Below are 23,900 nucleotides of genomic sequence, written 5' to 3' on the forward strand. Positions count from 1 at the left end.
TCTAGATACATGGGAAAATTCACAGGATGAGGTGGCATGGTCACCATTACAGCTGATAGAGCGGGGAGAAGATGACGGCTAATCTCCCTTGTGAGCAAGCAACTCATACGGCCATGTTTTGACAGGATACGCGAGTGTGGTTATAATGTTGAACTGGTATCAATGCATCGGGTTTGGGTTGTACAGTCGGACCGTGGATGACTTCACAGTCTGCCTTAAACTTCAATATAAGCACTACTCAATCAAATGTAAGAAAAAGAATGCATGTAGGTACTAAGTATGCATCAACTTCTTACCCGAGGGATTGCAGTGAAACCCTGATCAGAGAGATAAGTTTGGATTTCTCCCTTGGTCAGACCATCAAGCAGCCGAATGTGTAACACCACGCGAAGAACTCAGCATGTGATGGGCCTCGACATAAACAGGATAGCAGTGAGAGCATGATTTCACAGGGCCTGCAATAGCTTCAGCACCTTTCTGAGTAATAAAGGAACTAAACATAGCAAAGGACTGACCTCCTTCAGTTTGTGATACCATGGTGCAGCTTGGATAGTGTTTGAATCTTTAGCCTCATTCTGTTTACGTTTAGTAGATGTAGACTGGTGATTGGCTCATTGCAAAAAAATCCCCCAGGATTGCCAGCAACTCTGACGGCATGCTCCTTCCAACTTGGGCCCCCCCTCGGAGGGGGGACTCACCTCCTTAGGTGATCGTTCACACTTGATGTCACATCTCCCAAACTCTTGAGAGAGGGACCAACTGGAATTGGAAATGTAACGGCTCAGACAATTAGCCCTCCCTGAGCAGTGCGAATCCTATCTGTCAACTCAGGTCTGGGAATTATGTGTTACACAGACACCTGCATGGACCGGCCTTCAGGAGCACATGGAGGAAAAAGAAAGAAAGAGAAACTTCAAGCACCAAAGCAGAGGAAGGTGAGGAGATGGAGAATAAAGAAAGAAAGAAAGAAAAAAACAGATGAGGGACTGTTCTGATGCTGGACCATCAAAACTTTGGAATGCATTCCCAAAACTATCCAAGGCAGGGGAAAAAGAATGGCAGGAGGATAGACATGCAGCATGGAAAGGGAAGAGGTGCTACAAAGGCTGGGGCCCCGTGGCAGACAAGCATAAACACATCGAAGGGTGGTGAGCCCCCTGGGGGGAAGCTATCTGCTGACGCCGCTAGACAGGTTGTGCTGGCAGGAGTGCTTCCAGTAGAAAGGGTAACTAGCATGCTGAACTTTCGAACATTTCCATAAAATTCACCCATATTTCAAAATTTTCAAAGGGGACTGCCAATAAAAGTATAGTAGTTAAATTCAGGTGTTGCTCTGGAACACAGATTTTGTCACTCTGCAGTGGAGTGTGAGCCGTTTTCTAACTTCTTGCCAAATTAAAACTGGTGTTACACCAGGACTTGAATGCAGAACTTGCCTGTCAAAAATATTTGTACATCAACCACCTTTGTAAACTTGGAACTCAGTGCTGTGGTTAACATCTGAGTCATTATATCCAATTGAAAACAGGAAGCAGGTTACACATCAGAGTGCTGGTAGCCTCTCTGCCATCGCATTTCCTCTAACTCTTCTTGCCCTGGTTATTTATTTTAATTCAGGGAGGCACTGAATATGGGGGTAAGCAAGTGCCCACTGCACGTAGCATCCTTTTCACAGACAGCCACACACTCACTTTCTCGTCAGAAACCTCGATATGCTGGTACACAAAGATAATGGAAGTTCCACAATGCTGCAGCTCAAATGCTGGAGCATCCTGTTCATTAATGTGAATGTTATTTTCCTTCAGTATTGTTGGGATGATGAGAGCTCACTGTATGTGTAATGAGTCAGTTATGATTTAGACCTTGTTCAGCTGAAATCAACCTGCTAATCTGGAGAACTCACACAGAGGCCTCTGCAGTTAACACTGATGTCTTCTTAGAAAGTGAACATGACCATTCTGATTGGTGATCAGAACAACAGAAGGCACCATGCACATGTTGTTTAACTCTTATTTTCGGCTGATTAGTGAATACTGTACTTTCATTGTATCTGGTCACAACATTAGCAAAGTTGTCTTCAATCCATACTTAATGTTTGACTTTTCACTTCCAAGAAGGATTGGATTTAACTAACACTGATTAGCTGAGAAAGACAAATTCTGAAGTGCTAGTTATTCCATTGAAATTGGTGGTAAGGAAGGATTTCTACTATGTACAGATTACTATTTTTGTCCCAAGAGAGAAAGAATAATGTGTCCAAAGCAGTTCCTGCAGCTCATTTATTTTATGAGCAATGGGAGACTCAAAGAGGCTGCATTCTCAACAACATTATTTTTCGAGGACTGCTTTGATGCAGCTCTTCATGCCACCCTATCCTGTGCAAGCCTCATCATCACCAAATAACTACTGCAACCAACACCCTTTTGCACCTACTTACTGTATTCATCTCTTGGTCTCCTTGTACAACTTTCAGGTTCCATACTTTGCTCCAATACTAAATTGGTGATCCTTTGATGTCTCAGAATGTGTCCTATCAACTGATCTGTCCTTTTAGTCAAGTTAGGTCACAAATTTCTTTTCTCCTCAATTTCTACTCAGTACCTCCTTATCGGTATCACGATATACCCATCGAATCTTCAGCATTTCTTCTATAGCACCACATTTCAAAAGTTTCTATTCTCTTCTTGTCTGAACTGCTTATCATACACATTTCACTTCCATACATAACTACACTTCAGACAACTACCTTCACAAAAGACTTCCTAACACTTAAATCTATTGATTGGCGACTCCATAGTGTCCTGTGCACTACGACCAGATAATGGGTATACTTGGAAGAAGAGACAGCATTGGTCGTATATTTTTATTTATTATCGCAAAATCGATTTTCGGTCACTTAGTGACCATCTTCAGTGCTGTAATACACTCCTGGAAATTGAAATAAGAACACCGTGAATTCATTGTCCCAGGAAGGGGAAACTTTATTGACACATTCCTGGGGTCAGATACATCACGTGATCACACTGACAGAACCACAGGCACATAGACACAGGCAACAGAGCATGCACAATGTCAGCACTAGTACAGTGTATATCCACCTTTCGCAGCAATGCAGGCTGCTATTCTCCCATGGAGACGATCATAGAGATGCTGGATGTAGTCCTGTGGAACGGCTTGCCGTGCCATTTCCACCTGGCGCCTCAGTTGGACCAGCGTTCGTGCTGGACGTGCAGAACGCGTGAGACGACGCTTCATCCAGTCCCAAACATGCTCAATGGGGGACAGATCTGGAGATCTTGCTGGCCAGGGTAGTTGACTTACACCTTCTAGAGCACGTTGGGTGGCACGGGATACATGCGGACGTGCATTGTCCTGTTGGAACAGCAAGTTCCCTTGCCGGTCTAGGAATGGTAGAACGATGGGTTCGATGACGGTTTGGATGTACCGTGCACTATTCAGTGTCCCCTCGACGATCACCAGTGGTGTACGGCCAGTGTAGGAGATCGCTCCCCACACCATGATGCCGGGTGTTGGCCCTGTGTGCCTCGGTCGTATGCAGTCCTGATTGTGGCGCTCACCTGCACGGCGCCAAACACGCATACGACCATCATTGGCACCAAGGCAGAAGCGACTCTCATCGCTGAAGACGACACGTCTCCATTCGTCCCTCCATTCACGCCTGTCGCGACACCACTGGAGGCGGGCTGCACGATGTTGGGGCGTGAGCGGAAGACGGCCTAACGGTGTGCGGGACCGTAGCCCAGCTTCATAGAGACGGTTGCGAATGGTCCTCGCCGATACCCCAGGAGCAACAGTGTCCCTAATTTGCTGGGAAGTGGCGGTGCGGTCCCCTACGGCACTGCGTAAGATCCTACGGTCTTGGCGTGCATCCGTGCGTCGCTGCGGTCCGGTCCCAGGTCGACGGGCACGTGCACCTTCCACCGACCACTGGCGACAACATCGATGTACTGTGGAGACCTCACGCCCCACGTGGTGAGCAATTCGGCGGTACGTCCACCCGGCCTCCCGCATGCCCACTATACGTCCTCGCTCAAAGTCCGTCAACTGCACATATGGTTCACGTCCACGCTGTCGCGGCATGCTACCAGTGTTAAAGACTGCGATGGAGCTCCGTATGCCATGGCAAACTGGCTGACACTGACGGCGGCGGTGCACAAATGCTGCACAGCTAGCGCCATTCGATGGCCAACACCGCGGTTCCTGGTGTGTCCGCTGTGCCGTGCGTGTGATCATTGCTTGTACAGCCCTCTCGCAGTGTCCGGAGCAAGTGTGGTGGGTCTGACACACCGGTGTCAATGTGTTCTTATTTCCATTTCCAGGAGTGTATATAACTTAAATTAGTAAGCTTATTGACACCAGTGCTTACTAATTTAAGTTATATATTACAGCACTGAAGATGGTCACTAAATGACCGAAAATCGATTTTGCGATAATAAACAAAAATATACGACCAATGCTGTCTCTCCTTCCAAGTATACTTAAATCTATATTTGATGTTAACAAATTTCTCACCTTCACAAATGCTTTTCTTACCATTGCCAGTCTATATATTATATCCTCTCTACTCTGGCCATCACCAGTTATTTTGTTGCCCAGATAGCAAAATTCATCTACAACTTTTAGTGTCTCATTTCCTAAACTAATTCCCTCGGCATCACCTGCTTTAATCTGACTACATTCCATCACCCTTGTTTTGCTTTTGTCGATCCTCCTGTCAAGGCGACGTCCATTCCATTCAACTCAATTTCCAAGGCCTTTGCTGGCTGTGAAAAATTACAATGTCATCGGCAAACCTCAAAGTTTTTCTTTCCTCTTCCTGAGCTATAATTTCTTCCCCAAATTTTTCTTTGGTTTCCTTTACTGCTTGCTTAATGTAAAAGTAGAATAACACCAGGAATCGGTGACAACCCTATCTCATTCTCTTCTCAACTGTTCCTTCTCTTTCACACCCCTCAACTCTTATAACTGCCATCCCATTTCTGTACAAGTCGTAAATAGCAAATTGTTCCCCATATTTTGTCATTGCTACCTTCAGAATTTCAAAGTGTATATTTCAGCCAGCCTATAAATGAAGGTTGGTTTGTCCTTACCCTATCTTCTAAGAGTGGTTGTAGGGTCAGTGTTGCCTCATGCTTTCCTACATAATGTTATCTGCCAGGAACTGATAATGAATACAAAGTGGTATCCACACTGACACTGAACAAACGTTGGAAGCATAGCCTAGCACGGCTGTACTGTATATTAAAGAGGAAATTGTGGCAGCCAGTAGACTGACGACAACAAAATGCATTACTACACTGTTGGCCATCCAAAATGCAACACCCTGAAGGAAGCATCCACATCAGGTGAAATTTGCAGTTGCATCTGTGGTGACGAGAAATGCATGTGATTAGCATTTCAGTGCAGGAACCTATCAAGGGTGCCAGTAGTGACACCTGCAAGTGCTATATAAAGGGGGAACAGACCGCGACGTGGCTGTACTGGAATTGTTCTTTCATATGGTTGTTTTGTGTAAGTAGCTTCAGTATGCCTCATAGAAGATAGTGAGCATCTTTTTAGTATGCTTTGGAGTTCGACCAAGAAAGAATAGTCCCCTACAGGGATTGCGGATTATCCTTCAGAGAAATTACATCAGATGGAACCAAGCAACTGTGATGTGGGTCTGTAATTTCTGGATTAAGGAGGGAACAACAGACCTATAGGACTGATCGCACCAACCTTGTTGCACCACTACATGTGACGACAGGCCTACTGTGTGCATGACAGTGATGGATTGCTCTGCTACATCATGAACAATATCACAACAAATTCGATCTATTACCAACAAGCACTGTCTGTGTGTACCACTTCATGTCTTTAGCACCAGAATGGACTGTCACAAGGCGTCCATTGCTGCATTTACCACCAAGTCAATACCACAGACGTTTGCAGTGGCAATGGTTCGATGAACAACAAATGTGGCCAACGGAATGGGACGACACTGTTTTTACTGACAAATACTGACTCTGCCAGCACCTCCAGTATGGTGAGAGTAGAGTCTGGAACACCATGAGGCTGTTGAACTGTTGCCTTATGCATCATCATACTGGTCCTCCACCTGATATTACTATTTGGGATGGTATTGGATTCCACTCTCACACCCCTGTAGTAGGCATTGCCTGTAAAATAACCAGCCAGTATTACATCTCTGAAGTGCTGGAGCCTGTTGTCCTCTCCTCTCATACCTTCAGAGCTTGCCAACAGGAATAGGATACTGCATGACCGCACATGGAATGCAATGTTCAAGACTTCATCGTCCATTGGGTCACAATGTCAAATGATTGATAAAGTAAAAGCCGAGTGGATTGGTGAAGCACACAACTAGAAATTTCAAACACATCAGAATATAACTGCAACATGCCATTATTTTTAATGCATCGAACTGTAGTTTTTATAATCATGTCCTTGTACTAACTAAAAAAATAATTAATTTATGTCTGAATTCCCATTCTTTTCCATTAAATTTGAATTCTGGTATAACTCAGTGGACTGAATTGCTCTCCAGTATCATCTTAAATCCTTAATGTTTGTCATGCTCAACTCCAGAGGCTCAAAGTGGCCATTTCTTTGTCATATTATTCCAATTATTAAATTAAAAGAAAATTGCTGTTGCAAATTATCACATTTTATACATAATATTTGAGTAGTTCCAAGTTTGGTGTAAATGCTATTGATGATTGAACAGAAGAAAGTCACTTACCGGTATGTGGTTATGATTGGTTCGGTTTATTACTGTTGTAGCTTGCTTAACATTTACTTTTAGTGGTGTTGTGCTCATGTTTAAGAAAGATTGTGGATGCTCCAGTGCTAACTCTCTTATTTTATTTTTGATTTCTTTCTCTGTTTCCACCAAATAATTTGGAATAATATGTGGAATGGTTCTGAAACATAATTGAGAATTTTCAAAGATTACCATGAGGATATTAAAATGCAGAAACATAACTACTTTCGCATCTCTGCCAGAAAAGGGACTCACTTTTGAACAAGAAGATGTGCAGAAAATGTTACTTTAGCTTCATCTATGTGACAATTAAGAGAGCATGTCAGAGAACAATAATGTCTGTGAATATCAAACTGCTTGCACACCTTGCCTTATTGTGTCATTGATTACTCGAGTCATTGCTTCACTTTCCATGTGGCACAGAACTTGTATCCAAACTCACTGTAGTCTATAATATTAAAGCTGGATATTATAATACACACTCAATCACATTCTCTGCCTTATGCAGTATCTTAAAAGAATGTAATTCAGATAAGAACGCACATTTCACTGGTACTGTGGAGGTTTGCCACTCAGGCATCCCACGAAGTGTACAAATGGTGGATAAGATGAACATGTGTAGCATATTCAGAGAGAACTGACTACTTGGAGAAAGAACAAGGAGGGTTAATTAGATGCCTATGACAGTATGCTTAAACTCTTAATGAACAATCTTTCTCACAAAAAGATATGAATTATTTCTATACCTGTAGATACAATTATATAGCTTCACTGTTGTATTCAGTGTAAGTTAAACTTCATAGTCTCACTTCACTTTCCCTAGAAAGTGCTCATCTCATTTCATCATTTCCAAACCCACTCACAGTACTGCAATCTTAGAGTGACCTCTGCTTATTGTATAAATAACTCTTGCGATGAACACTTCAAAGCCAAATTCTTCATTCACCTAACTTAAGTATTCCAATTTTCCAGTCGAAAGTTCCACACCAAAGCTCAAGGAAGAGGACTGGTTTGAATGATCTCAGATCTAATTTTGTTTGCATTTCATGTATTCCTATGAGCTCTACACTTATTACGAATGCACGAAATTGCTGGTCACTTTGGTAGGACTGAACCACATGTTTCCACCCTTACTGACCTTTAAAAATGTTATCAATATTTTCCAGTATCACTTTAAAGTTGTATTGCAGTTGAATTTTGCTTACTTTCAGTTCACAAATTGTGTTACAGAAATATTCTTATAACAGAGAGCCTTCAGGCATGTAGAATGAGTCAAGTTACACATTATCAGGAAGAAGCAGACATTCCCACTTCTGTGAAGTATAGCAACAACAAATTATGGTGCTGATCTGTTCACAGATTTGGATAAAGTAAGAAATAAAACTCAGCAGGCCTAGAAAGACAAATGAAGACAAAGACATCAGGGCACAGTACTAGCTCGGATAGGACAAAGACAGGAGAAAGAAATTGGTCATTGGTTTTGAACACAAACCAAAAACATAAATCAGGATGTCAAAGCTAAAATTTGAAGCCTTCTCCTCCTGAATGTGAATGCAATATCTTAACCACTGTGCATCTCTGCTCAGTGGAACACAACATGATGGTAACTGAAGAAATAATGACCTACTGCTCACTCCCTCTGCGTAGATTGATATCAGGCTTCTATAAGACGTGGAATGGTTTCCTTGACAACTTGTATCAGTCTGTGTGAATGCCTGCCGAAACAAGTTGTTGCTGTTCATCCTGCGGTAGCTTGAAAAGAACTGTGTGGTACGAAGTTCTAGAAAGTGTGAGATGAGAGTTGTTGGTTAATTTTTGTACACTTGGAAGTTGAAATCAGAATAAATTTACAGGCAAATAAAGGAAGTTTATGCTCATGCATTAGTGAATGAAAAAGATTTGAGAACACCGTGTGAAATATTCAACAATGAATTTACATTTGTGGTACAAATCGATTTGAATGTTATTTTACAGATTATATGATGAATCAAGTGAGGAAATAAATTTTACAAAACAGGTACCTAACACTAGATGAGTTGCTCATTTCTTTCTGAAATATTTCTTATTTTTTGTTTGAATTAACTAAGTTCAAACATCTGGGCTAAAGCAAAATTCATGCCCACGGGTACTCAGTAACTGAGTGACAAAGAAACCAAGAAAATGTCTACAATAGTGTGAGATGATACACAATGTTGCAGGTAGTCGATTACATGTTCTCAGCTGGCAGGCACACATGTGAAAGTGTTACAATGTGCTTGGTGCTCATCTTAATATAGCCGTCAGGCGTAATAACATGATACTTGGGGGTGCGCTGATGACAGAAGGCATGGGTCACATTTCAGTGGTGTCGGTGGAGTCTATCAGCAGGACGGGTTTCACTAGACATGGCCTGCACCTCAACAGGTATGGGAAGGGGAGGTTGGCAAAACTTATAGGTGACAGCATAGGTGGGGGTGGTTGGATCACTCATGGGAAAATTCCGGTAGTTGTGGGTGTTAGAGCTGTACCTTTTTTAGATTGAAGTCAGCTGATAGGTATTCCTGCTTAAGGGAAGTCTCTCTAACAAAGAAACCACTTTCTACAAAGCTTGGGTATCCGATTAATGAGGGAATTAGTATATTTCATCAAAATATACAAGGTATTCGAGATAAAGTTAGTGAACTGCTTATAGATGTTGACTCTGAAATTATTGGTATATCTGAACACTTCTTAAATAAGGAGATAATTCAGAGGCTTCCTTTACCAGGATACAGGTTGGCTGGCAGCTTTTCTAGGAGCTCTTTGCGGTGTGGGGGAGTAGCCATGTATGTGAAAAACGGTATCCCATTTGAGTCAATTGATGTTTCAAAGTACTGCACTGAAAAGGTGTTTGAATGTTGTGCAGGTGTGGTTAAATTTAGTGGAGCTAAACTTCTTACTGTTGTTATTTATAGATCCCCAGACTCCGATTTCACAACATTTTTGCTAAAGCTAGAGGAGGTTCTTGGTTCACTTTATAGGAAATACAAAAAGTTAGTTATATGTGGTGACTTCAATATTAATTGTATAAGTGATTGTGCAAGGAAAAGGATGCTGGTAGACCTCCTTAATTCATATAATCTTATGCAAACCGTATTCTTTCCAACGAGAGTGCAAGGGAACAGTAGAACAACCATAGACAATATTTTTGTTCATTCGTCATTATTAGAAGGGCATTCTGTTAGCAAAAAAGTGAATGGCCTTTCAGATCATGATGCACAAATTTTAAGTCTAAAAGATTTTTGTGCTTCAACACATGTTAAATATAGTTACCAACTTTTTAGGAAAGCTGATCCAGTTGCTGTACAGACTTTTGTAAACCTTATCAAGGAACAAGATTGGCAAGATGTTTATAGTGCTGATACAGTAGACGATAAATATAATGCTTTCCTCAAGACTTTTCTCGTGCTCTTTGAAAGTTGCTTTCCGTTAGAACGTTTAAAACAGGGTACTAGCACAAACAGGCAGCCTGGGTGGCTGACTAAAGGGATAAGAATATCTTGTAGAACAAAGTGGCAATTATATCAAAACGTTAGAAACAGTCAAAATCTAAATGCAGCAGCCCATTACAAACAGTATTGTAAGGTGCTTAAAAAAGTTATTAGGAAGGCAAAAAGTATGTGGTATGCAGATAGAATAGCTAAGTCTCAGGATAAAATTAAAACCATATGGTCAGTCGTAAAGGAAGTGGCTGGTCTGCAGAGACAGGTCGAGGATATAGAATCAGTGCGTAGTGGGGATGTCCGTGTTGCTGATAAGTCGCATATATGTACAGTACTTAATAATCACTTTCTGAATATAGCAGGTGAACTAAATAGAAACCTAGTCCCAACAGGGAATCATATAGCGCTCTTAGAAAAAAGTGTTCCGAGACTGTTACCTGAAATGCTCCTCCATGATACTGACAAGAGGGAGATTGAGTTAATAATTAAATCACTAAAGACCAAGAACTCTCATGGATATGACGGGGTATCTAGCAGAATACTGAAGTATTGTTCCACGTATATTAGCTCAGTACTTAGCCATATCTGTAACTTTTCCTTTAGCAGTGGTCGGTTTCCTGACCGATTAAAGTACTCGGTAGTGAAGCCACTTTATAAAAAGGGAGACAGGGATAATGTTGACAATTATAGACCTATTTCTATGCCATCGGTGTTTGCTAAAGTTATCGAGAGGCTTGTATATACAAGGTTACTGCAGCATTTAAATTCACATAATTTGCTGTCAAATGTACAGTTTGGTTTTAGAAATGGCTTAACAACTGAAAATGCTATATTCTCTTTTCTCTGTGAGGTTTTGGACGGATTAAATAAAAGGTTGAGAACGTTAGGTGTTTTCTTTGATTTAACGAAGGCTTTTGACTGTGTTGACCACAAAATATTACTGCAGAAGTTGGAACATTATGGAGTAAGGGGAGTAGCTTACAATTGGTTCGCCTCCTACTTTAAGAACAGAAAGCAGAAGGTAATCCTCCGCAATATTGAGAGTGGTAATGATGTTCAGTCCCAATGGGGCACTGTTAAATGGGGCGTTCCCCAAGGGTCGGTGCTGGGGCCACTGCTGTTCCTTATTTATGTAAATGATATGCCTTCTAGTATTACAGGTGATTCAAAAATATTTCTGTTTGCTGATGACACCACCTTGGTAGTGAAGGATCTTGTGTGTAATATTGAAACATTATCAAATAATGTAGTTCATGAAGTAAGTTCGTGGCTTGTGGAAAATAATTTGATGCTAAATCACAGTAAGACTCAGTTTTTACAGTTTCTAACCCACAATTCAACAAGAACTGACATTTTAATCAGACAGAATGGGCATGTTATAAGCGAGACGGAACAGTTCAAGTTCCTAGGCGTACGGATAGATAGTAAGCTGTTGTGGAAAGCCCATGTTCAGGATCTTGTTCAGAAACTAAATGCCGCTTTATTTACCATTAGAACAGTATCTGAAATAAGTGACATTTCAACACGAAAAGTAGTATACTTCGCATATTTTCATACGCTTATGTCATATGGTATTATTTTTTGGGGTAATTCTTCTGATTCAAAAAGGGTATTTTTGGCTCAAAAACGGGCTGTTCGAGCTATGTATGGTGTAAGTTCGAAAACCTCTTGTCGACCCCTATTCAATAGTCTGGGAATTTTGACATTGCCCTCACAGTATGTATTTTCTTTAATGTCGTTTGTTGTTAGCAATATTAGCTTATTCCCAAGAGTTAGCAGCTTTCACTCAGTTAATACTAGGCAGAAATCAAATCTGCATGTGGAATGCACTTCCTTGACTCTTGTGCAGAAAGGAGTGCAGTATTCTGCTGCATCCATTTTCAATAAGCTACCACAAGAACTCAAAAATCTTAGCAGTAGCCCAAACACTTTTAAGTCTAAACTGAAGAGTTTCCTCATGGCTCACTCCTTCTATTCTGTCGAGGAGCTCCTGGAAGAGATAAAAAATTAAGAAAATTCCAGTGTTACATTCTTGATTTTCTTTATTTAAACTAACGACTTGTTTCATTTTATCTGTTTCTACAATCGTGTTATAATTTCATGTATTGACTCGTTCCATGACCATGGAGACTTCTCCTAAATGTGGTCCCACGGAACAATAAATAAATAAATAAATAAAAATAAATAAATAAATATGGCAATCCTCCCTTGTGTAATCAGATGTGGTCTATTGGATCCTTGACAACAAATATGCTCCACAACATATTCCCATGCAATCAAACACAAGGCCACTGTCACATCTCAATGCTCCACAAATCTGGATATTGGGCAATTCAATTAGCTGGCCAAATGGACCCAAAATGAGACTCCTCAAAACTACGTTAGGTGCCAATAAAGCTGTCTCACGTATGTGGCCACAGCTGCATCACAGAAACTGCACCTTCACACTCACTTTTCATCTGTTATGTTTCACACCATCCCCCTCCACCCAATTTAGTAATTTCCTTTCCACCGAAACTGCTTCCCCACCCTTCACTCCCTTTGTGAAAGCCACCTTTTCATTTCTCATTTTCCTATTGAAACCTGAAACACGGCATTGTGGAACCTTCCCAACTGGTTTGATACGACTTCTACAGTAAGTAAATACTTTTTTTTTTTTTTTTTCCTTTTAGGAATTTAATTTCAGAATAAAATTACCAGGTACATGCTAAAACCAAATGCCAGACTTAATTTTCCAAATTCTTTTATTCTGTGAGTATTTTATGTTTTTCTGATTCCTATGGAACTGTTAACTTTTATGTCAAAAAAGTGCTTGATATTTAGAATTTCATAGTATCCCAAGTAGAAAAAATTGCTGATCCCATGAAAACAAAAATGTAATAATGGTCACTGCTTAAACTTCACTCCAAAAATCTAAGACCAATTTAATTAATATTTGAAAATCATCATGAGCTGCTGAGATGTATTAGGAAATGTGCGTTAACTATACTATGTTATTAACTAACATTATGTTAACATAATCAAACAATGGAAACTCTAGGCTGGAATACCAACAATATATGTAGAAGATGGGCTGCTACTTACCATAAAGATGACAAGCTGCAGACAGGCACAACGAAAAAACACTAACACATTAACTTTGGCTGAAGCCTTCACCAGAAAAGGAAATACACACACATTCATTTACACAAGCAGGCACACGTGATGCACACATCACTGCCATCTCAGAGCAACAATCTTGAGGGAGCAGGGAATGGATAGCAGGTAATGGTAGAGGGACAGTAGAGTGCTGTCCGTTAAAGCACAGAGTCAAGAGGCTGGGGAGCAGGGGTGATGAGGAGGTGTTAGGGGAATGGGGAACAACAAAGGAGATGAGTGGGGAAGGGGACAGATGGGTGGGACCATTGGCAGAGGGTGGCACACAAAGTGGGTGGGAGATTAAAATAGGGGGGAGGTGACTGGACAGAGGTGGTGGAAACTGTTGGGTGGAGGGTGTGGGCACAGCAGGTTAATGTAGGTTGAGGCTTGGATAATTTTGGGAGCAGAGAATATGTTGTAAGGATAACTCCCATCTGTGCAGTTAAGAAAGACTGGTGGTGGATGGGAGGATCCAGATGTCTTTGGTAGTGAAGCAGCCATTGAAATGAAGCACATTATACTCAGCTGCATGTTGTGCCACAGGGTGGTCTACTTTCCTCTTGGCCACAGTTTGGTGGTGGCCATACATCCTGGTGGACATCTGGATGATAATCATACAAACATAAAATGCTGTGGAATGATTGCAGCAGAGCTGTTATATGTGACATGGCTGCTTTCACAGTTGGTTCAGTCTCTGATGGGGTAGGATAAACCTGTGACAGGACTGGAATAGGATGTGCTGGGTGGTCAGAGTGGGCAGGTCTTACACCTGGGTATTCCACAGCGATACTATCCTTGTGGCAAGGGGTTGGGTTTGAGAGTGGCACAGGGATGCACTGGATGTTGTGGAGATTGGACAGGCAACAGAATGCCACTTTAGGAGGGTGGGAAGAACCTTGGGTAGGATGTCCCTCTTTTCAGGGCATGATGAAAGGTTATCAAAGCTCTGGTGAAGGATGTGGTTCAGCTGTTCCAGTCTGGAATGGTACTGGGTGATGAAGGGGGCAATCCTTTGTAGCTGATTCTTGTGGATGGTGGAAGGATTGGTTGTATGAGGTGAAATGGCACAGGAGATTTGTTTGTGATCTAGGTCTTGGAGATCGAGTCTGTCTGTGAAGGCGTTGGTGAGAACTTCAGCGTACTGGGCATGCGAGTTCTTGTCACTGCAGATATGCTGTCCCCAGGTGGCCAGGCTCTATGGGAAGGACTTTTTGGTGTGTAAGGGATGACAGCCATCAAAATGCAGGTACTGTTGGTCGCTAATGGGTTTAATGTGGACAGAAGTCTGGCTTGAGCCATCAGAGAGGAAGAGGTCAATGTCCAGGAAGGTGGCACATCAAGTTGAGAAGGACAAGGTGAAATGCACTCGACACAAGGTGTTGAGGTTGTAAAGGAATGAAGATAGGGTCTCTTACCTGAGTCCAAATCAAGAAATTATCATCAATGAACATGAACCAGATTAAGGGTTTTCTGTTTTGGGAAGCTAGAAAGGTACCTTCTAGATGGCCCAGGAACAGGTTGGCATAGGAGGGTGCCAAGCAAGTGTACATGGCTGTGCCACGAATTTGTTTGTATATCTTCCCTTCAAAGGAGTAGTAGTTGTGAGTTAGGATAAAGTTAGTAAGGTGTATGAGGAATGAGGCAATGGGATTGGAGTCTGAAGGACATTGGGAAAGATAGTGCTCAAGAGCAGTAAGACCGCGGGCGTGGGAGATATTGGTGTGTAGGGTGGTGGTGTCAACAGTGACACGCACAGGATCCAGGAATAGAGGGGTTGGGATGGCAGAGAGTTGGTGAAGGAAGTTGTTGGTATCTCTGATGTAAGAGGCTAGATTACAGGCAATAGGTTGGAGGTGTTGGTCAATGAGGGCTGAAAGTCTTTCTTTTGGTCCGTCTACAAAGGCACATCCAGAATTGCTGGGTTTGTGGATTTTGGGGAGCAAGTAGAAGGTGGGTCTGTAGTGTGTCATAGCAGTGAGGAGCGAAATGGATTCAGGGGAGAGGTTCTGTTAAGGGCCTAAGGCTTTAAGCAGGGATTGGGGGTTATGTTGGAATTCTCCACCCAACAGTTTCCAACCTCTCTATCGCCTCCTCCCTATTGTTATCTCCCATCCTCTGTGTGTGCCGCCCTCTGTCAACATGCTGGCCCATCTTTCCCTTTCCACATCCCTATCCTTTGCTGCACACCGTTTCTCCCCCCTCCCCACCCCCTGCTCCAAGGCCTCCCGGCGTTGCGCCTGTTGGCAGTCTAGCAGTCAGACAGTGGTCTTCTCTCTGTGCTATTCCTTCCCATTCCCTGATCCCTCCAGACTGCTGCTTCCATTCTACAGGGTCATATGTGCATGAGGCATGCTTGCTTGTGTGTGTGTGTGTGTGTGTGTGTGTGTGTGTGTGTGTGTGCGCGTGCGCGTGTTTTTCCTTTTCTGATGAAGGTTTGGCCAAAAACTGGTATGTAAGTGTCTTTTCGTAGTACCTGTCTGCAACTTAAAGTATCTTCTTTAAGATAAGTAGCAATCTATGTTTTCCTAATGTTCTTATTATGTTAGCATAAACTGTTTGAAATATTTCTATTTAAATATTATGTGAAGTACTGATATGAATGTGCTCCAAATTAGAGTAAATGTACAGGGGGTCTCCGGAGGAATGGTCAGTATTCAGGGATATGACAGGAACTATCATTAGAAGCAAAAAAGTCTAATAAACATGGGCTCTAAAATACACACCTTACGCATTATGAACATGTGAAACAAATTTATTCTACTGCAAGTTCTTTGCTTACCATAATTTTTGAGGTGGTAGTACGCACAAAAGAAGAAGAAAAATGTTCAGTAAACATGAGCTGTAAAATGCTTACCTCACGAGCTACTGTAAAAAATATTTCCTGAACAAGTGCTCACAGCTCTTACGGTTTGCATTTTAGAGCCCACTTTTACTAGATCTTGTTTTGTTACGAATTACCATACTTGTTATACCCCTGAATACTGACCACTCCTTCTGCAACACTCTGTATACTGAATACGAAATAGATTGCCTCTCAAAAAAAGTATAACCACAAAATAAGGCAGGTTTGATGCATAAAGAGGAAGTTGTTAAAACGTAATTTGAGGTTGATTGTTGAGTCAAGGTAGCAAAAATACAGAATATAACATGAATGTGGCAGCCTGTTTCATTAACAGCACTTGCAGCTCGGTGAACTGCAATGTGTTAAGGAAATTATAACATTCCTGGTCTGAACTCTGTATTAAAATACACATGGCAGCAAGTTAATATTTTTGTACAAGCTGCAACTGCTTCATTGTATTAAAAAGAAAATCCACTTTACATAAAATTACAGTGAGGCAGAATGGCTGGCCAGTTCTTAATTTCAGGTCGTAAAATTCCAATACTGCTGATAGACAGATTGAAATGTGAAAAAACTGTTCCTACATTTTTGAACTGTTAGTTCCTTTCTCAGGGAGGATAGAGGTATAGACTCTGGGAGGTTAGAAGGGAGTAGCAGGTCACCTGAAATTCCAGGACTAGAGTCACGCCACAACTGGGTGACAAGTGTGAGACGGCAAGCTGCAGGGAGGCATCTCCTCATTCTGGGGTCCGAGTGACCTCCTCCTCCTCCTTTCTAACCTTCCCGAATCTATCATTATGTTCGGTTCAGACAATCATTCAATGATGTGCTTATTATTGAATAAATCATGATAGAAGACCACAACTTTATTATTTATCACAATCTGTGTGGTGAACAGTTCAGATAACTAATAATTATAAAACAAAGGTAAGAAGAATAGGATTTAACATCCTGTCAGTGGCGAGATCACTATAAGTGGAACAAGGTTCAGATTCTGGAAGAAAACTGTGCATTTAAGTTTCGAAGGAACCATCCTGGCAGTTGGCGTGGGGCAATTTAGGTAAACCACAGTGAATCTAAATTTGAAAGGCTGAATAAGGATTTGAACATGCTGTCCTTCCATATGCAAACGGGAGACTGATGTCTTACCACTGTCTCCCCTGTCATCTTACCCTCTCCCAGCTGTTACACACTTTTTCTTCTCACTCCCCCCCCCCCCCCCCCCTCCAACCCCACTCCTTGTCAGTCCAAGGGATCACTGAAACAGTCATTGCTGCCACAGTCCAGAGTGTTTGTGTGCCTGCCTGAGCATCTATATTTAAACTAGAAAAAGAGAAGTACTTCAAAAGCTAGTACTAACTTTATGCAGTTGTGTTTTTCTAAGCATGATGCATTTATCATCTTTATCTGAACAATGCCTTCCCTCACTTTACTTATGGTTTCCATACTGGTGTTGAAATTACTATAAAGCCACATTTGCACACAAATGAATGTGTCTCAACACAAGTGAACAAGCATTAACAGGTCTATTCACCTATGTCCCCTACCATTCACTCATCCCTCTGAAGAAGCAATTACTTCCACATGAGGGAATGGAGAGAATATGAGAAAACAAGCATTAAAGCATTATAACCTTACAGATACTGCATTTTTTCCTCTCTAATATCATTGACATACAGGTTTTGTGCAATTCAACATTAATTATGATGGTGATGCCAAGTCTTGATATCCACACAGGATTGTATTTTATACAGCAGTCACACTGCTTATGATGAAGTAAGTAAAGCAGAGCAGGAAAGGAAAAATCTGGCTGTCTGAATTTATAGGGATCATGTAATGCTTGGTGGTGGTGTACTATTACTGAATTGTAGCTCCAGCCTTCCTTAGCCTTGTTCCAAGACTTTACACTATGTCAATATGTGATTTTTGCTGTGTGGTCACTGTTATTGAAGGAGAAATTGCAAAACAGGACACTGGCAACCAAAAAGCAATGTCAGCTGAAGAAAGGTTAGCACTTGTGTTCTAGTTCTAGTTCTTGGCAGTTGGTGACTGTTTCACTAACATTAAATATTTGTTTCAGATTTCACCTATTCCTGAGCTTGTATCCTCTTTACTTTATTCCCATGTGAAGGAAACAAATAACGAAACTTTTTTCCCTCACTTCCCCAGTTAAAAAAGTTAAGCAATTTTTTGTCAGGCTTCTTCTTCTTCTTTGTCTTCATCTTCCTCTTCTTCTATATACACTCCTGGAAATGGAAAAAAGAACACATTGACACCGGTGTGTCAGACCCACCATACTTGCTCCGGACATTGCGAGAGGGGTGTACAAGCAATGATCACACGCACGGCACAGCGGACACACCAGGAACCGCGGTGTTGGCCGTCGAATGGCGCTAGCTGCGCAGCATTTGTGCACCGCCGCCGTCAGTGTCAGCCAGTTTGCCGTGGCATATGGAGCTCCATCGCAGTCTTTAACACTGGTAGCATGCCGCGACAGCGTGAACGTGAACCGTATGTGCAGTTGACGGACTTTGAGCGAGGGTGTATAGTGGGCATGCGGGAGGCCGGGTGGACGTACCGCCGAATTGCTCAACACGTGGGGCGTGAGGTCTCCACAGTACATCGATTTTGTTGCCAGTGGTCGGCGGAAGGTGCACGTGCCCGTCGACCTGGGACCGGACCGCAGCGACGCACGGATGCACGCCAAGACCGTAGGATCCTACGCAGTGCCGTAGGGGACCGCACCGCCACTTCCCAGCAAATTAGGGACACTGTTGCTCCTGGGGTATCGGCGAGGACCATTCGCAACCGTCTCCATGAAGCTGGGCTACGGTCCCGCACACTGTTAGGCCGTCTTCTGCTCACGCCCCAACATCGTGCAGCCCGCCTCCAGTGGTGTCGCGACAGGCGTGAATGGAGGGACGAATGGAGACGTGTCGTCTTCAGCGATGAGAGTCGCTTCTGCCTTGGTGCCAATGATGGTCGTATGCGTGTTTGGCGCCATGCAGGTGAGCGCCACAATCAGGACTGCATACGACCGAGGCACACAGGGCCAACACCCGGCATCATGGTGTGGGGAGCTATCTCCTACACTGGCCGTACACCACTGGTGATCGTCGAGGGGACACTGAATAGTGCACGGTACATCCAAACTGTCATCGAACCCATCGTTCTACCATTCCTAGACCGGCAAGGGAACTTGCTGTTCCAACAGGACAATGCACATCCGCATGTATCCCGTGCCACCCAACGTGCTCTAGAAGGTGTAAGTCAACTACCCTGGCCAGCAAGATCTCCGGATCTGTCCCCCATTGAGCATGTTTGGGACTGGATGAAGCGTCGTCTCACGCGGTCTGCACGTCCAGCACGAACGCTGGTCCAACTGAGGCGCCAGGTGGAAATGGCATGGCAAGCCGTTCCACAGGACTACATCCAGCATCTCTACGATCGTCTCCATGGGAGAATAGCAGCCTGCATTGCTGCGAAAGGTGGATATACACTGTACTAGTGCCGACATTGTGCATGCTCTGTTGCCTGTGTCTATGTGCCTGTGGTTCTGTCAGTGTGATCATGTGATGTGTCTGACCCCAGGAATGTGTCAATAAAGTTTCCCCTTCCTGGGACAATGAATTCACGGTGTTCTTATTTCAATTTCCAGGAGTGTACTTCATACTGTGGATCTCTTGGCTCTCACAAACACCTATCACATCTGTGCTCTAATAGCAACAGTTCATTCTCTTCTGACCCCTCTATAGCACATACAACTCAAGACCAATAAGAAAAGTAGTTTGCAGACAAAAACAACAGACTTTGAAAGCAAATGTCCTCCACATTGTTCACACCAAGGCGAGCGCTGAAACAGAATATGAGAGAACTTCCTTTCACAATTCACTGAAAGGCAACCAGAGGAACATGAGTGAGCATCAGCAAATGCGAACTGGACAGGACTGAATGCTGTTTGCTCATGCTCACCATCCGTTTACATCTGAAAGAATGAAATAAGACAAAGCTGTTGCTTCACAACCTTCCCTCAGGTCCCTACAACATGACCCTAACCTGTCCCATGCAGAACTTCAGGCTCTACATTCCCTAAAAGTTGATGACTCCATCATTATCCACCCAGCAGACAAAGGATCTACCTCTGTGGTACTTGACCGATAGGAGTATGTGAGTGAAGGTCTACACCAGCTGTCTGACACCTCTACATACAGCATCCGCCATCAAAATCCCAGCCCTGTGACTCAAACTAACCCGCAGTCCCTCCTAAAAACCTCAGGCCCCTCACAAGGGCTTATACTTCAATCCATATAACTTCTTACACCACCCAAACCATGTACCCCCACCTTTTACCTTCTTCCTACGATCCACAAATCCAATCATCCTGGCCATCCTATAGTTGGCTGGCTTCAAAGCAGGTATAACTGTCTTAGTTGATCAACACCTGCAACCCATAGTACAAAGACTTTCCTCCTATATCAAGGATACCACCAAGTGCTTAGTTTGTCTGAAATCCATGACTGTCGCACTCCCAACACACACCTTGTTTGTCGCCACTGATGCCATCTCCCTCTATACCAACATCCCCCGTGTACATGGCCTGTCTGCTGCTGAAAATTTCCTTCAGTCAACGCCCACCTGATTCCAGACCTACAACATACTTCTTGCTCACTTTAATCAACTTTATGCTTACCAACAATTACTTCATCTTTGAGAGGCAGGCAGGCATACATACAGATCAGGGGTACAGCCACGGGAACCAGGACGACTCCTCCTTATGCCAACCTTTTCATGGATCACTTGGAGGGGGCTTTCCTGGGATCCATAAGCCTTCAGCCCCATGTTTGGTTTAGATACATTGATGACATCTTTGCCGTATATGCTCATGGTGAGGCTGACCTGTTAAAATTCCTGGAATCTCTAAATAGCTTCTCCCAATTAAATTTCACATGGTCCTTTTCCAAATCCCATGCCACTTTCCTTGATGTTGATCTTATCCTCACCAAAGGCTGGCTACACACTTCCATCCACATCAAACCTGCTAACGAACAACAGTACTTACATTTTGACAGTTGCTATCCTTCCCATGTCAAACGTTCCCTCCCATACAGCCTTGACATTCAAGGCAAACGTATTTGTTTGGATGCAGACTCTTTACAGCAATATACCACCACTGTCACTTCAGCCTTCAGTGGACGTAATTATCTCAACAGCCTAGTTCAAAAGCAGATTTCTTGGGCTATCACATCCAATTCTGGTACTGTTGATCCCTCCAAAAAACAACTTTGGAGCACATCACTTGTCACCCATTATTATCCTGGTCTTGAATGTATTAATCAGCTACTTCAACAAAGCCATGATTTCCTAAAATCATGCCCTGAAATGAGATCCATTCTTTCTGAGGTTCTGCCTACCACACCTAGAGTAGCTTTTCATCACTGTCCCAATCTCTGCAATATCCTTGACACACACTATGCTCCTTGTGCACTCATCTCCCTACCCTATGGCCCCTACCCCTGTGACCATCCCCATTGCAAGACTTGCGCTATGCAACCTCCTACCACCACCTATTCCATCCCTGTAACTGGCAAAACATATACTATCGACGGGAGAGCCATCTGTGAAACGACATGTGATATACCAGCTGTCATGTAAACAGTGTTCAGCCTTTTACATCGGCAATGACTACCACCCAGTTATCGGTCAGGGTGAATGGGCACAGGCAGGTGGTGTATACAGGCAACATACAATATCCTGTCACAGACCATGCTGTAAAACATGACCATCATGAACTCGTTGCCTGTTTCACCAGATGCGCTATCTGGACTCTTGCTCCAGATGCCAGTTTCTCAGAACTCTGCAGGTGGGAACTACACTACAAGATGTCCTCAGTTCTCATCACCCGCCTGGTCTTAATTTACATTAATTCCTTCCGTTTCAGCATTTCTTCACAGTAACTATTCCTTTCTTCACTCCATTTTAATTTTCTACATGTTTCATTTTCTGACCTGTCTATTTTTCGCCATCCCCTCTCCCACCACCTCTGCTACATACAATGCATGTAGCTTTTCCCTTTTATTAACTCGTGCACAATGTTTTACTAATAACCTCTGTCTTGCACATTACCCTGTCTTCCACCTTTAAGTTTTCAGGTTTTCAAATCTTGTCCAGTGTCGCCCCCAACAATCAGTCTTTCCTTCTCATCCTGACTGGTAAGTCTCCCATGACCCTGGGTTCTCGGTGACTTTTCTGAACAGTATCCCTTTCCCTAAACCTCTCCAGTCCTTTTCCTTCACCCCTCTCCCTTCCCCTTCAATTCTTCTGCCAGAAGAAGGAGCCACTGGCTCTGAAAGCTCGTAAAAGTTGAACCCTTTTGTGTGTGTGTTCCCCTGCCACCACTTGGTGAGCAGGTTTTTTATCTATACATTTACATTATACAGGGTGATTCAAAAAGAATACCACAACTTTAAAAATGTGTATTTAATGAAAGAAACATAATATAACCTTCTGTTATACATCATTACAAAGAGTATTTAAAAAGGTTTTTTTTCACTCAAAAACAAGTTCAGAGATGTTCAATATGGCCCCCTCCAGACACACGAGCAATATCAACCCGATACTCTAACTCGTTCCACACTCTCTGTAGCATATCAGGCGTAACAGTTTGGATAGCTGCTGTTATTTCTCGTTTCAAATCATCAATGGTGGCTCGGAGAGGTGGCCGAAACACCATATCCTTAACATACCCCCATAAGAAAAAATCGCAGGGGGTAAGATCAGGGCTTCTTGGAGGCCAGTGATGAAGTGCTCTGTCACGGGCTGCCTGGCGGCCGATCCATCACCTTGGGCAGTTGACGTTCAGGTAGTTACGGACAGATAAGTGCCAATGTGGTGGCGCTCCATCCTGCTGAAATATGAATTGTTGTGCTTCTTGTTCGAGCTGAGGGAACAGCCAATTCTCTAACATCTCCAGATACTGTAGTCCAGTTATAGTAGCACCTTCGAAGAAAAAGGGACCAAAAACTTTATTGGCTGAAATGGCACAGAAAACGTTCACCTTAGGCGAGCCACGTTCATACTGAGTTGTTTCCTGCGGATTCTCAGTGCCCCATATACAGATATTGTGACGGTTGACTTTCCCGTTAGTGTGGAAAGTTGCTTCATCACTAAACACAATCTTTGAAACGAAAGATTCATCTGTTTCCATTTGAGCAAGGATAAAATCACAGAAATCGATTCTTTTAATCTTATCAGCTGCAGACAGTGCTTGAACCAATTTCAGACGATAAGGTTTCATAACTAACCTTTTTCGTAGGACTCTCCATACAGTTGATTGTGGAATTTGCAGCTCTCTGCTAGCTCTGCGAGTCGATTTTCCTGGGCTGCGAACAAATGCTTGCTGGATGCGTGCTACATTTTCATCACTCGTTCTCGGCCGTCCAGAACTTTTCCCTTTGCACAAACACCCATTCTCTGTAAACTGTTTATACCAACGTTTAATACACCACCTATCAGGAGGTTTAACACCATACTTCGTTCGAAATGCACGCTGAACAACTGTCGTCGATTCACTTCTGCCGTACTCAATAACACAAAAAGCTTTCTGTTGAGCGGCCGCCATCTTAGCATCAACTGACGCTGACGCCTAGTCAACAGCGCCTCAAGCGAACAAATGTACAAC

General features: G+C 42.9%; 1 protein-coding gene across 1 annotated transcript in view; it reads right to left on the reverse strand.

Moving 5' to 3' along the window:
* LOC124607215 (caspase-2) overlaps positions 1–23,900 on the reverse strand; it is an 83,413-nt gene that overhangs the window by 38,342 nt on the left and 21,171 nt on the right. Inside the window, exon 4 of the mRNA XM_047139485.1 lies at positions 6,761–6,941. Coding sequence (XP_046995441.1) covers positions 6,761–6,941 — 181 coding nt within the window. The remainder of the gene's footprint in view (positions 1–6,760; positions 6,942–23,900) is intronic.

Source organism: Schistocerca americana, chromosome 3 (genome assembly GCF_021461395.2).
Source record: "Schistocerca americana isolate TAMUIC-IGC-003095 chromosome 3, iqSchAmer2.1, whole genome shotgun sequence".
NCBI classification, from domain to species: domain Eukaryota; kingdom Metazoa; phylum Arthropoda; class Insecta; order Orthoptera; family Acrididae; genus Schistocerca; species Schistocerca americana.